This window comes from Ascidiella aspersa, chromosome 2, assembly GCF_963924565.1.
Source record: "Ascidiella aspersa chromosome 2, kaAscAspe10.2, whole genome shotgun sequence".
NCBI classification, from domain to species: domain Eukaryota; kingdom Metazoa; phylum Chordata; class Ascidiacea; order Phlebobranchia; family Ascidiidae; genus Ascidiella; species Ascidiella aspersa.
Genome location: NC_139448.1, coordinates 29,834,571 through 29,847,886, shown reverse-complemented (window position 1 = coordinate 29,847,886; position 13,316 = coordinate 29,834,571). Strand labels below are relative to the sequence as shown.

General features: G+C 36.5%; 1 protein-coding gene across 1 annotated transcript in view; it reads right to left on the bottom strand.

Annotated features, from left to right (window-relative positions):
• The window catches only part of LOC146164776 (uncharacterized), a 70,177-nt gene that overhangs the window by 2,615 nt on the left and 54,246 nt on the right, over nt 1-13,316 (bottom strand). Inside the window, exons 19-32 of the mRNA XM_083381729.1 lie at nt 12,512-12,768; nt 11,257-11,407; nt 10,323-10,407; nt 9,885-9,958; nt 9,163-9,297; nt 7,400-7,522; nt 6,599-6,765; nt 5,772-5,907; nt 4,745-4,891; nt 3,786-3,879; nt 3,309-3,385; nt 2,500-2,634; nt 1,009-1,167; nt 167-291 (exon numbers count right to left, since the gene is read on the bottom strand). Of these exons, the coding sequence (XP_083237855.1) occupies nt 167-291; nt 1,009-1,167; nt 2,500-2,634; nt 3,309-3,385; nt 3,786-3,879; nt 4,745-4,891; nt 5,772-5,907; nt 6,599-6,765; nt 7,400-7,522; nt 9,163-9,297; nt 9,885-9,958; nt 10,323-10,407; nt 11,257-11,407; nt 12,512-12,768 (1,865 nt within the window). The remainder of the gene's footprint in view (nt 1-166; nt 292-1,008; nt 1,168-2,499; nt 2,635-3,308; nt 3,386-3,785; nt 3,880-4,744; nt 4,892-5,771; nt 5,908-6,598; nt 6,766-7,399; nt 7,523-9,162; nt 9,298-9,884; nt 9,959-10,322; nt 10,408-11,256; nt 11,408-12,511; nt 12,769-13,316) is intronic.

Genomic DNA, 13,316 nt, shown 5'->3' with positions numbered 1-13,316 from the left:
GTATGCGTGTGATTTCTTCTTTGTACATTTCGTTTAGACGCAGTGAAAATAAACATGACGAGGATCTAATTTTTTCATCAGCAATTAACAGTACACACTAAAATATATACGCACGCAACTGTCAAAAACAATTTTTTTACAAAAAAAGTAAATGGTTTCCACCGACCTGCAGTGGATGGTGATGGGGTGGTTTCCGGAGGTTTGCTGCTGCTTCTGGACTTGTTCGACCAGGGCAATCATGCTAAAGCCAGATACTGGTGGACCGGACTCCGGCCAGCCGTGGTAGTGGAACTGGGTTAAAATTAAAGGAGTCAGTCTTTTTTAAAAAATTAAACGGGTCAGCTGTTTGCGTCTCCAGGTAGTGAAAACGGATGGAGGAGCACAGCACGTTGGGAATTTTTTTACGCACGCAAAGCGGCAATTTTTATACGTTGGAATTAGATCGTTTGGTCACTTTGGTGTAGTATATAAAAGCTTATGAAAAATATTGTAAAATGTGCGAATTTTATGTGCTATTTGTTAAAAATATTTAAGGTCATAATAAAATGGGAAAATCTTCACCGAAATAAGGCGAAAAACGGCGCTTTGATACTAAAACACTATTATTTACCAGCACAGAGCGTCCAATTAGCGACCCCGAAAATATTTTTGTAATCCAAGAGCAAAAAAACATTATCTGCGCTTCGTGTTACAAGATTAAGCCTCACAATTCGAATATCAAGCTACATATGACATAAATTTTACTTTTTTGGCTTTATACTTTTTATAAACGCTTTACAAGGACTGCATGGGCTCATTCTAGCATGACAAAAGCCTAACACAAAGTTGACCACTTTTTAAAGCTTGCAGTTAAGACTCTCCTGTCTTAGTCAAAGTCAGTCGTTAAAGTTCTAGTAATTTTAAAAGAGAAATATATTTCGCCACAAAATTGGGCATCATCAGTCTCTAGAAAAAATAACAAAAACAAGATGCACTTGACGCGTCGGAGGAGATAAAAACGTAACGCACCTGTCGAACCGACTGTTTTCTGTCGTTGTGGTCGGCTGTACTGGTGATGACGAAATCACGGGTTGTGTAATGTTCGAACTCGTTTTCGGCTCGATTGTCGACACACAGTTCTCCGTACACCACAGCGCCCTCTGCTGGCCAGTACTGCTCGCACTTGGCCTGAAACAAATAAATAAAGTATTAAAATAAGTGTTGTTCAATCGGTTATATACTAGATATCCTGCGAAACCAAAATTTTAACATTATTGCAACGCTTGGATGCTGAAATGCATTGTTTGCGTGTGACAGTTGACATAAAAGTAAACTTTTGACCACGCCATTTGGTGCTAAAAAAACATTATTAAACGTAGAAAATCGTGCCTTGTAAAATCCTAACTAAATACTTTTTTCAAATAATTTTTTTTTGCTTTTTTTTTTCTTTTTTCAATTTTTTTTAATTCCATACTGCGCACATTAACATTTCGAGGCGGTCTACCAATTATTTGTCTAATGTTGATTGGCCGTTTTTTTTTTAGTCATCTGGGCAATCTTAGCATCTTTCCTACGTTGTTTCCTTATTGGATAAAACTTTATGGGAAGTAAAAGGTTGTGACTGTAACCTGAAACCAATGACATATCTTCGTCTGACGAACACTGGGCTACTGACACATAACGTGGGTTTTCTACTTCATAGTTTTACATGCCTATACAAAAATAGGTAGAAAATGTGGGTGGAACCTTTCAAACAAAACTCCACGTTTAGACAATTTTAACTGGGATATTACTAATATTAGTCTCTCTTTAAAAGATGGGTACTTATTCTACGTCCTTCTATGGCCTTAACCGTTATGCTAAAATTAATAAACCATCCAATTTGGTGGGAAAAACGCTAAATTATTGATGGAAACCGGAGGCGATGCTTGTCAACGACAAACTAAACATCATCCCTTTCCGTAAATAAACGATTGCCTATATACCTATGCAGAATACATGCCTTTCATAGGGAACTTGGCTTTTTATTTATGTAACTTGGTTAATTCTTTAGAGGGTTTTTGGTGCGATTCACAAAAATAATCCGGAGACTCTGCGTTCTGAACGATCCCTGAGCAAGCTTTTTAAATAAATTTTTAAGTTAAAATTTCGCACAAAGCTTCTGCATTGAAATGTATAATGAAATACATTTTGTTCAACTATTGCTAACCGGCAGTGCCAACTGCATTATAGCCTAGTTCAAAAATCAACATACTTTAAATTCATTCATAAATATTGGCCAAATCACACCCTCTTTTTGTTGAAATTATTGTACAGAAAATAGTTTGTGTAAGTAATTTTACGTGAGAGTATTTTTGTAAAATAGTTCGCTAAATTTTCGTTGTTTTACAAATTGATGGACGCCTTCATTTCTTCAAGAAAGCAAGAAAACAGCTTCATAATAAAAAAGATAAAAAATCAATTTCACTTTCCCTAAACATTTTGATTTTTTGCCTCTCAAGAATATCAACATCTTCTCACCTGTCCTCTTTCGACCAGTTCGGTTAGCATGACGATGGATGCGGACTTGGAGTCCCAGATCATTCTCCAAAAGTCCTCCACCGTGTGCGGAAGAGGACCCTGGGTGGCGATGTAGGCGTCCTTCTGGCGGTAACCCTGGCAACAGTGGGAGGGAAAGGGAATTTTATTGTAAGCTGTCTGTTTTGGCTACACTATGCACGGATCTCAATGTAGCTTGATAATGAATTTGCAAAGACAAAAAAAAAAAAAAAAAAAAAAAAAAAAAAATGTGAAGACACAATAATGAAAACAATAATACAAGCTAGTATCGAAACGTCTCAATCAAGATGATGTCGATCTACTCGACCTGTCTTTTTTTTGATTTGGACAATTTGCAAAGTCATGAAAAAGTATTAATGTAAATTTCTTGTCACGCTGTTTGTATTCTAGTTTTGCAAAAGCTTACTTAGAAGCACATTGATTAAAAACTGTCTGTTTTGATATTGACAATATTAGGCGAAGTTCATTGAAAATTGTATAAATGAAGTATGATTGTAGATTTCTTGTCACGCTGTTTGTATTACAGTTTTGCAAAAAAAGACACACGAGTCTTCTGTATTATGTAGGTATGTGTCGTGAAAAAAAAAGGGATTTGAAATCAACGATTTAAATAAAAACAAAACGAGGTTGAAGATTGATTCAAAGTTTTGAGTAATGTGCCGACACACTTTTTACCGCGTCATTTATGCGAAAATGGATATAAAGAAATGTCCCAAGGTATTTTTTTATTTATAAAAAACAAATAGTTACATCAGGCGCACGAAACTTACGTCGACGTATGACGCGTTGATGTAGTCGGAATTCTCGAGACCGTTCCTGATCGGGAGAATGACGCGATTCCAATCGTCTGTGACGAAACAAACGTTATTCGAAAACGCCTATTCAATAAAATTTGAAACGTATTTCACAGGCGAATGCCTGTTAACATCACAGATACAGCCTTAAAATATTATAGAAATGACCGTTAAAATAAAGAATACAACGATAATTTATTTATTTATTACTTACATGTCACTAAAACTATACTAAAATCATGTCATACAATACAACTAAAATCATGTCAGACAATCAACTTAAATCATGTCAGACAATCAACTTAAATCATTTCAGACAAGCAAATAAATTATTGTTGTCCAATTTGGCATATAACAACGAAAAGTAAAATAATCGGGGTTAAATATCACAACTTTAAGTAATTCAAGATCATAGCTTTTTGGCGCGAGAAAACAAGGGAATATTTTACTTACAAGGCAGAATAAGCACGACCCTGTTCTTGCGCATATTGGCGGGATGGTTGCCGAAGCGCATCTGCTCCTTCTGAATGCGAATCGTCGTCAGTTTCTGTAGCGAGAAAATAGCGCGTTGGAAAAAGCACGAAAAGACGTCACAAGTAAACAAATTGAGCAAATATGACACGACGGACTTCTGGCCAAATTCAAGCGAAAAAAAAAGAAAAAGTTCGTCAAATAGATGATGATAAAAAATAAAAAAACAATAAATATCAGACTTTCAGTCTACAAAAATTGGAAACCCTGTTTTTTCTCTAGTGCCCAACAAAACCGTTCCCAATAAATTCGCCTCCCTACAAAAAAAACAAAAACAGTCGAAGTGCAAACAGTTGAAATCCGCAAACAAAAACACTTGTTGTATCTTACCAGTTTTGGAATGACTTAAGTCAACGATCAATATTTATTTTACTTCGGGGTACTAAGTCAATGTTTTTTAAATGACATTACTAGACCAAATTATTTTAGGTAAAATGACTTGACTTGAGTCGTTATGACAAAAGATTGAAATTAGGTATTTTCATCAAGCATTTTTTTGTAAAATTAGGTTATTTATCTTAAATTTTGTACATAAAACAATTTACTTGCCAAATGTTGCATTTTGTGTTTTTTTTTTCTAGAAAATGGGGCGATTTAGCTAATTTTAATAGTTTAACATTTTGTTTGTGTGAAAGGATTGGACTTGGAGATGACTTGCTCAAATTATAACTTGACTGGGCCTTTTTATACAAACATTTCTGTTGGTGCCTAACAAAAACGTAAAATATTTCTAAGGTGGTTAAAATAAAGAATGCATTTAAAAGAGTTTATACACCGATGACAGCCAACCGATGACTTGGACTCGACTTAGTATTTTTCAAAAAGACTTGACTTGGACTTGATTCATTTCAGAATGACTTGTTTACTAAACTGCGTCTCACCCTAAACTCGTGTTCCATCCCGGTGACGTTGCCAGGCAATCGTTGGTTGAGCTCGTCGATGTGCGCGTTCACGTCACTCGCATCCACTTCTGTATCGCCGTACAAGTGATGCTCCAGCATTGCGTTGTAGATGAAGATGTACTGTTGCTGTGATCGAAAAAAAGACACTGCATTTTTTTTGAATATTTGTGAACCGTTGCTGCCAGGCATAATGTTAATAACCGGAAACAGCTCCTCTGGTAATTGTAATTGTTAACCAACGTTTTGGCAACCTATTGAAATCGCCTTTTCTCAGGGTGAATAACACTGAACACTCGGCATTTTTTTAAATCGCTAATTTTTTAATTTTTTTGTTTCGCGCCCAATTCACTAGCTTTCGTTTGCTTTAAGGCGATTTTAACCTATTTGATTTGGGCAAACAAAGCTACAATGCCATGTAATATAACACTAGCTGAAGATAAACAAACTGTGATTCTATTTGATTTGGGCAAACAAAGCTACAATGCCATGTAATATAACACTAGCTGAAGATAAACAAACTGTGATTCTGTAATCAATTAATGATAAAACAAAACAAGAATATCGTAGTAGTCACGTTAAATTGACCCTTGAAACGACTTCTATATGAGACTGACGTTACAACACAGAAAGACTAACGTAACAGTTGCATTAAAATATAACGAGAATAACGTAACAGCTACATAAAAATATAACTACGATAAAGTAATAGTTACATTAAAATATAACGAGAATAACGTAATAGTTACGTGAAAAAGCCTTTTAAAACGACTTCTATAAACGGAACACTACAAAACTTGCTACCTGTCTGTTACAGTTTTATAACATGTAAAAGTAACTTTCATAATCTTTCAAAATAAACATTATGCAAAGTTGATCTAAATCAAACATTATCAAGAACGTGGAAGGGTTGACGCCTCGCAGATGTGAAAAACCAAAGCTTTGTACCTAAGTCTAATGGTAGTCTCAAACCAAACGAAGACACTATAGGCGTTCTATCGTGCTTTACCTCGGTCTGAACCATCTCCGGCCTCTGACTTCTCATCTGTGAGACGAAGCCGTACACGTCAATCTTGCTTTCCCGTAGCATCATGTCCACCATGGCGTCGATGCATATAAAGGTGCCAGTGCGACCCACGCCAGCGCTAGTAGAGAAGTAAAGGGTTGTTAATAAAAAGTACATATATTTGCTAAGAATTAAAAAAACAAAATTATTGCGGATTAGAGTTTGAATGGCACAAAAAGTCTTTCTTAGGATATAACTTACGTTCGATAGCTTAGCGCTTTAGTGTTAAATAAAATGTTAAAGATTTTGTTTTAAGTTTGAGCTATTAATGTGTATAGAAAAATGTGTTAGAGTGTAAAAAGATGAACAAAAAATAGGATGTGGTTGGTGAAAAACGAAGGAAAATGTCGCTCGTAGATCAATGAATATGATATATGTGTCTTTACCAAAAGGCAATCTAAGAAAATCACCTTCAAAATCATTCAGAGACGACGCAAAAGGCGTTAGTTGTTTTAAACGCACGAAAACATTAGGTTATTCCGAAGCCAAATCAGTAACTAAAATAATGACATAACCTATAGCAACTATAGTATAGTTGTTTTCGAAAACCATCTGACGTTGTTAAATCCCACTGCAGGAATACTTAAACGAATCAAGTACATTTTAACAAAACTTAAACAAACAAAAAACCCTGACAAAAATAATCAAGCCACTTAGCAATTTAACTTTAGCAAAGACAAGTCAAGTCATTAAAAAAACAGCTAACGAGGTGCAGTAAATTAACGTCATCAAACGTCATCACGACCCGACACATCGTGACGTCATCATACCTGCAGTGTACGACGATGGCACCGTAACCGGTCGGGCTTCCGTGCTTGATCTTTCGCATGAAATTGAGCATTCCCGAGGGCGACTTGGGAACGCCGAAGTCCGGCCAGCTCGTGAAGTGGTAGTGCATCAAGTTACGTCGCATGCTCAGGGTGGCGTCGCCGCGCATCTGCGACCGGACGTCAGGTTTAGCGGGAGGTCGGCTCGGGAAATTTTATTTGGGTGGTTTGCGGAAATTTGCTAGCGTAAGCCCGGATTTGCGAAAAAGGAAAGTTTTATCTAAACGTCAAATCCCCGTAAACCCAACTGTTTTACGAGGAACCCTGGTTAAATCAGTTTACAGATATGACTGGAGGGGATTTTAAAGGTGTAGTTTTAAATAAGTTGTGTTAAAAAATTTGAGTTAATTAAATAATTAGTTTAATGCAATAGTTACATTTTACTCACATTTCGACATCTTTACAAAAAATGACTTTTAAATATGTTTTTTTTTATTGTGTTATTTAAAATATTTTAGTACTTAATTACAAAAGTTACATTTCAAGTAAGTTATTTTTTAAAACTTTGTGTTAATTAAAATAATACTTGTAACCACATTAAAATTTCAAACGCATTTCAAAAACTTAAAAAAAATCCATGTCAAAATATGAATGGCGACTTTCTGCATGAACTGCTGATGAGACATTATTAATTATAAAAAAATAAAATAACTAAACACTTGAACAGCCTAAACGAATGTTGTCTATTGTTACTTACGAAAAAATTAAATTATTAACAAAAATTAAATTTTTTTCACCGCATACCTGCTGAATGGTGAACTTGCGTATGGTGTAGTCGACCAGTCGATTCTCGCCGAGGAAGACAACGCTAAGGTCGTCATAAACATCTTTTCCGCTGCCTGGCCAGTACTGGGCACACTTGGTCTGCTGCGACACCGTAAAGAGGGTTAGGGGCCGTTTTGCTTTACAGGCTTAATCTAAACATTGCACGTAGGCAAGGTATTGTTGTTTGCATGCTGGACAATCGACAGTTCTTTAAAAGATGAAGCTTTTTTGTCGGAATAGTTCGATAAATTAGGGTTCAAGATTTTGAGTAATAAGCTGATAGACTTTTTGCTAAGTCATTAAAAAAATGACCGAAGTTAGATTCAAGTCATTTGCAACCAATGGCGAGTTAAGGCCCGTTTACAGCTATTGCCATCAAAAACCAAGTTTAGGGCATGTCATTTGAGTCAGGCTAAAGCAGGGGTACCCAACTTGTGGTTGTCGCGACCTCCTTTTCCATTTTTTAAAACCTATGCGACCCCCCAAATTATGTTTATTACACATAAACTCAGCAAAAAGTTCGCATTTCTTGACAGATTGTTTTAAAATTAGGCTAGAATGTGCGCATTCAAAGTAGAAACATTCAATTTTGTATAAATATCGAGTTTTGAAGTGTCATAAAAGGGGTCCTCTAAGTCTATTGTAGCCTATATAACCGTTCCTATTTATATTAGACAAAACTATTATACTGGAGCTATGTCATTGATTAAATTCAATTGCAATAGTGACGTCATAAGCACGACTGGTTCAATGAAATAAATGGAATTTACACAATTGTTAAAACTAGCGGTTGTTTCTTGCTCCTTGTGCTGCTAAGTTTTTGGTTACAACCCTCTTCTATAACGAGACTTCGACTTTAGTCGACTACATTAAGCAAACTGCTGCGCGACAAACATTCCACGACAAAGCCTTGGCAAATTGGCGACTTTTCCGCAAAAACATACACGACCGCACGCACTATCGGCCATGCAAAAATATCCCCGGGTTATGTTTCCATAACAGATCTCAAGTGGTGAAAAATATTGCTGTGTGTCGGGTTTTAAGCCCGTTTAAAGCGTTGCTGACGGTTGTTGTTTTTTCTCTATCAAAAATTCAAAAAAGACAGCAAATAAATAGTTAAAATGACCAAAAAACATGCCGATATTATGTATTTTATTCTTGGGATTATCTTGTACTTTTTGTTGTGAATAAAACAATGTTAAGTGGATTTTCAACCCTGTCGTTGGAATCATAAACAAATGCTATGTTGGTCAAAAATAGATTTATTAAATTTTATACTTTTAGCATAGCCTATTCTTTTCAAACTGTGAAAATCAAAAGTTACCAAAGAGTATTTGTTCAAGTTTTTGTTTCGGCTGAGAGACTAAAAATGTCGTTGGACAAAGTAACAAATTTTAGAAAAATTCGAATTAGATTAGAACTAGAATTAGAGCACACGATCAATTCACAATTTAGATAAGAATTGGAATTAGCGGCATTTGGCTTTTAATCAGGGGTTACCAACCCGGGGGCATTAATATTAATATTGTTAAATTTGATAAAATAATTTTATTATTCTAACTACCGGTTATTTTAAATTAATATGACGTTTCTTTATTTTTGAAGGCTGAAAAAATAGGGGGTCATTGATTTCTCAAAATTTTCAAAGGGGGCCACGGTGTAAAAAAGGTTGGGAACTCCTGCTCTAAATAATTGAATTAGAAAACTAGAATTGTTTATAGTTGTTCAAGTCTGCTTCCCACCTCCTTTCCCTCCTCCAGATTGGTGACCATGATGATGGTGGTGACGTTCTGATCCCAGATCATCCTCCAGAAGTCGTTGATCGTTCCATCCTTGGGACCTTGGGCCGCGATGAACTTGCCTTTGTGCTTGTAGCCCTGTTGGAGAGGAATGAAGTTTAAAGTTGGCGAAAAATTGTTTCGCCATTGTTGTTACTGATTAGTATTTGTTGCTACTGAAATTAAGTTCCTAAGTTCATTTTTAGGAATTTTCCGCAAAAATATTACACGTGATCAGAACCTAACTATAAAACAGGTAACGAAAAGGTAACAAAATTAAGAGAGGTCCAGCAAAATATGGGAGTTATGGTATGACAATTTCCTCTAAAAAAAATTTACTAACTTTAGCTCTATAGAAGGAAAAAAATGTTTAGACAATGCGGTAACTAATTAGTTAATTAAAAAAATTTACCACAACCGCGGAACATGTCTCATTTTGCAATGGTGTAAGTAAAAATGATAAAATTGTGGCAGCAAATCTAGGTATCAAGGCATGATAGTTTGCTTTAAAAAGAAAAGTTTTTTTTTTACATTTTTTTTGTTTTTATTTTGAAAAGTCAAACTCAATTGAGTAATCCAGCAAAAACCGTTCGATTATACCCGTCAAAAAAACATTGTAAAATAATCAAGTCTGGTGCGAATTCACTGTTCACTTGTTAGTGTTAAGCAAACGGCGAGCAACTCACGTCGACGAAGGAAGCGTTAATGTAGTCGTTGTCGTTCGGTTCCACTTTGGGCAGTTTGACTCGCGAGTGGTCATCTGGAAAAGAAACCGGGTTAAAATGAAAGCGAAAGTCACTCGTTGCATACTGAGGCACTGTTAATGTGCGACAAAATTACAACAACATTTTCTAGAACAAATTACATTTTGAAAACAGTATGTGACTCCCAATAGTCCAAGAAGAACTTATGAACTGATCAATGACGCTTTATCGATATATACGTTTTTAAAGGGACTGATTTCAAACTCAGTTTAGTAAAACACAAAATTTCTCAAAACAATACACAATCAGCAGCGAACAGTGGTCGGTCAACGTTTTTGAAATAAATATTCCCAATTTAATACGAATACCATATTTCCACACAGAGCCAGTTTTTTCACCAACAATCTCTTAGTAACTTACAAGGCAGTATGTTGGTGTATCTGTTCTTCTCCTTGTTCTGAATCTTTCCACCAGCCTCCTTAACCCCATTACCCTCGGGCAGGGCCTAAAAAGCACGTAAATTGCAAAATATTATTTAAAAAAGGTAATTACAATTGTTTAATTTAGTTTTTTCTTCATCCGACAAAACACAACCTGCCAAATAGATTTCGTTCTTTATAGAAAAGCTTTTAACTATTGCCTAATATCTTGCGGTTCCATCCGCAAAAATAAAGCAAAAAAAAAGATGAATCGCACAAAGCGAGGAAAAACATTTTTTTTTTTCGGCAAGAATGTAATAAAACCATAGTAAATACGGAAACACCTGCTGAGCAAAAAAATTAAACGAGCGAAAGTAGTAAAACATTAAATAAAATCGAAGTGTGACGTGATAAAGCAAAGGAGAAATAACCCATAAGGACCAATGACGTCATTTTATTCTGAATCGTTCAAAAGGCGTAAATCAACAATGAAATGACCATATGGTGTGAAAAATCTTCCAGTATTTACAATTGGTTATGTCCATATTGGTTTGACACTCATGTATTTTTATTATTTGTAAATATTGAATCATCTAACAAGATAACGCATTAAGGAAAGTTCTTCGTTGTACATATTTTTCTGACGTTTTCTTAATAAAAGTAGACATAAAGAAGCCACTAAGGTGTTATTATTTTTTTTATTAAATAAATAACAACAGCTGCCCATTTCGCCTGTACTACAAAACATTCTAAACAGTTTCCTATTCATTTGAACTACAGTTCAGGGTTATGAACAAAACGATTTTAAAGCAGCCGTTCAAAAACCTATTTCGCAATTTTTCCGCCAAACCTATTCAGCGCGTTAAGAGCAACAACAAACACAGGCTCAGTCTATAAGAAACAAGTTCCACTTTGGTTCTAAAATCTCAACCCACCGAGAACTCCTCCCTGAAAAGTTTGTCGTCATCAGCGTGACGTCGATTGAACTCGGACTCGAGTCGGTCGAGCGTGACGGGCGCGTACTTCCCCCGAGTGCTTCCGTTCGGGATGAGCTTCTTCAGTTCGCTGTCGTCATATCTCGCGCTGCTAAAGACGGGATAAAGTATTAGACGCAGGGAAAATGATGTCTATGTCTAAGTTCCTTGCGGTCGTAAGTGTATGTGTGTGGGTGAGTTAGAGATATGTTTACGTTTAGGTTTGCGCTGGCTAAGTCTGGGTGAGTTTTTGGTTAGTGTAAATGTGGATCTGAGTAAGGCCGTGTGTGCGTTTTAAGGTGGTGCGAGTCAAGCATCAAGAGTGACATTCATTCGGTGTTGGTGTGCGTCTGTGCGTCCGTATGTTGTGTATACTTACGTGAGGTGAGTCTCTGTGACCTTGGATCGGTGCAAGTGTGAATGTGAGTAGGTTTGTTTGTGTTTTTGAGTTGTGCCGTTTGAGTATCAAGAGTAACATTGTTTTGGTGTCGGTGTGTGTACACGTGCGTCCGCAGTTTCGTGTGTTTTGTATACTTGCGTGGGTTAGTCTGTGTGTTGAAAGTCTAAATGTCGCACTGTGTGTGTGTGTAAGTGTGAGAAAGGGTCGTGCATGTTTGGTTTAAGAGTCAAATTATTATTATAAGGTTAATATATTGTGAGTATGTATAAAGTTGTGTGATTGTGAGAGTGCGTTAGTTTGAGTGAGAGTGTCGGTGTACTTAAGCTTAATGTGTGTAAAATTGTATGATTAGCAGTGCCTCTGATGTTTTTTAGGGCGACGAACATGGGCATGTGTAAGTGAGGCTAATTTAAACCTAAACTGAATTTAATGAAGAATAAGATTGTGTGAGTGTGAACATTTCTTTTAGCCTTGCTATACCAACAGTGCATGGACCTTAAACCTTAAAATCCGACCCACACTAATCATACACGAAATTGAAGTTGCGAAAAAAGAGTTTTAACCAACGAATGAACGTGCTTCGTGGGCACGTGTAAGTGTGGTTGATTTAAAACTGAAGCGGAAGTTTGAATAAAAGTGTATGTTAGGTTATGCGCATTTTGCTTAGGACTAACGTTTTCTTAATACTATACCAAGTTAGTAACAGTCCATGGACGTCATACCCAAAAATACGACCCCCCTAATTTGTCCTCATACCCGAATTAAAGTTGCGAAAAAATGGGACCACGAGAGTTTCAACCAACGGATCCAACTCACTCGTACACGGGCGAGAAATCCTTGCTGAATCGAGTCGGTTTTCTGCTTCGCTTCCTCCAAAGTAGGAAGATCACGATACCGACCACGAGCAGCAAAACAACCCCGACCCCGATCGCTATCGGTACGATGGGGATTCCCCCGGTGGCGGGGTCGCTTGGCCCGGGGTCTTCGGTGTCGGTGGGGCCGGCCGGGGACTTGGGCACATCGGACGGTGGGGCTAAAAATATAACGTTTGAGATTAGTGTGGCAGTTGTACACTATATTGATATATGTGCAATCTATTTGTAAGAAAAGTTGACTTTTGAAAAATTTGACGCTAAACACTGTCAATTAAAACTTTCTTTAAAGTTTCAAAATAAATTTCTGATTACTCAACTGTGTTCTTGCCAAAGTAATGCCATTACGTTGACGTTTTGATGTTTTACCTGTAAGGGCATCATCAATATCTCGGAAAATAAAAGGAGGAGTAACTCGATTTTAGTCTTTTTTTTTCTCCAATTGTGTTTATTTTTTACAAATACTTATCATGTTTTTATAAAGCAAAACTTTTAACCATAATACCTGACTTTCAGTGTACACCTGTTTGCGAAAATTAACCTATTGTTTTACTACAAAAAAGGTTATTTTACGCGTATTTGAAAAGCAACTTAGAAAAAAGGCGGCCAAGTTTTATGCGGGAAAAGATTCCGAGTTAGTTCTGGGTGAGTGAAGTTAAGGTATCGGGTTCAGTGAAAATAATGTTGGCATTTCCTCGCCAAGCGTCGTCACATACTCCTGTAAGATGCGTGTGCTTTGAACAGTAAAA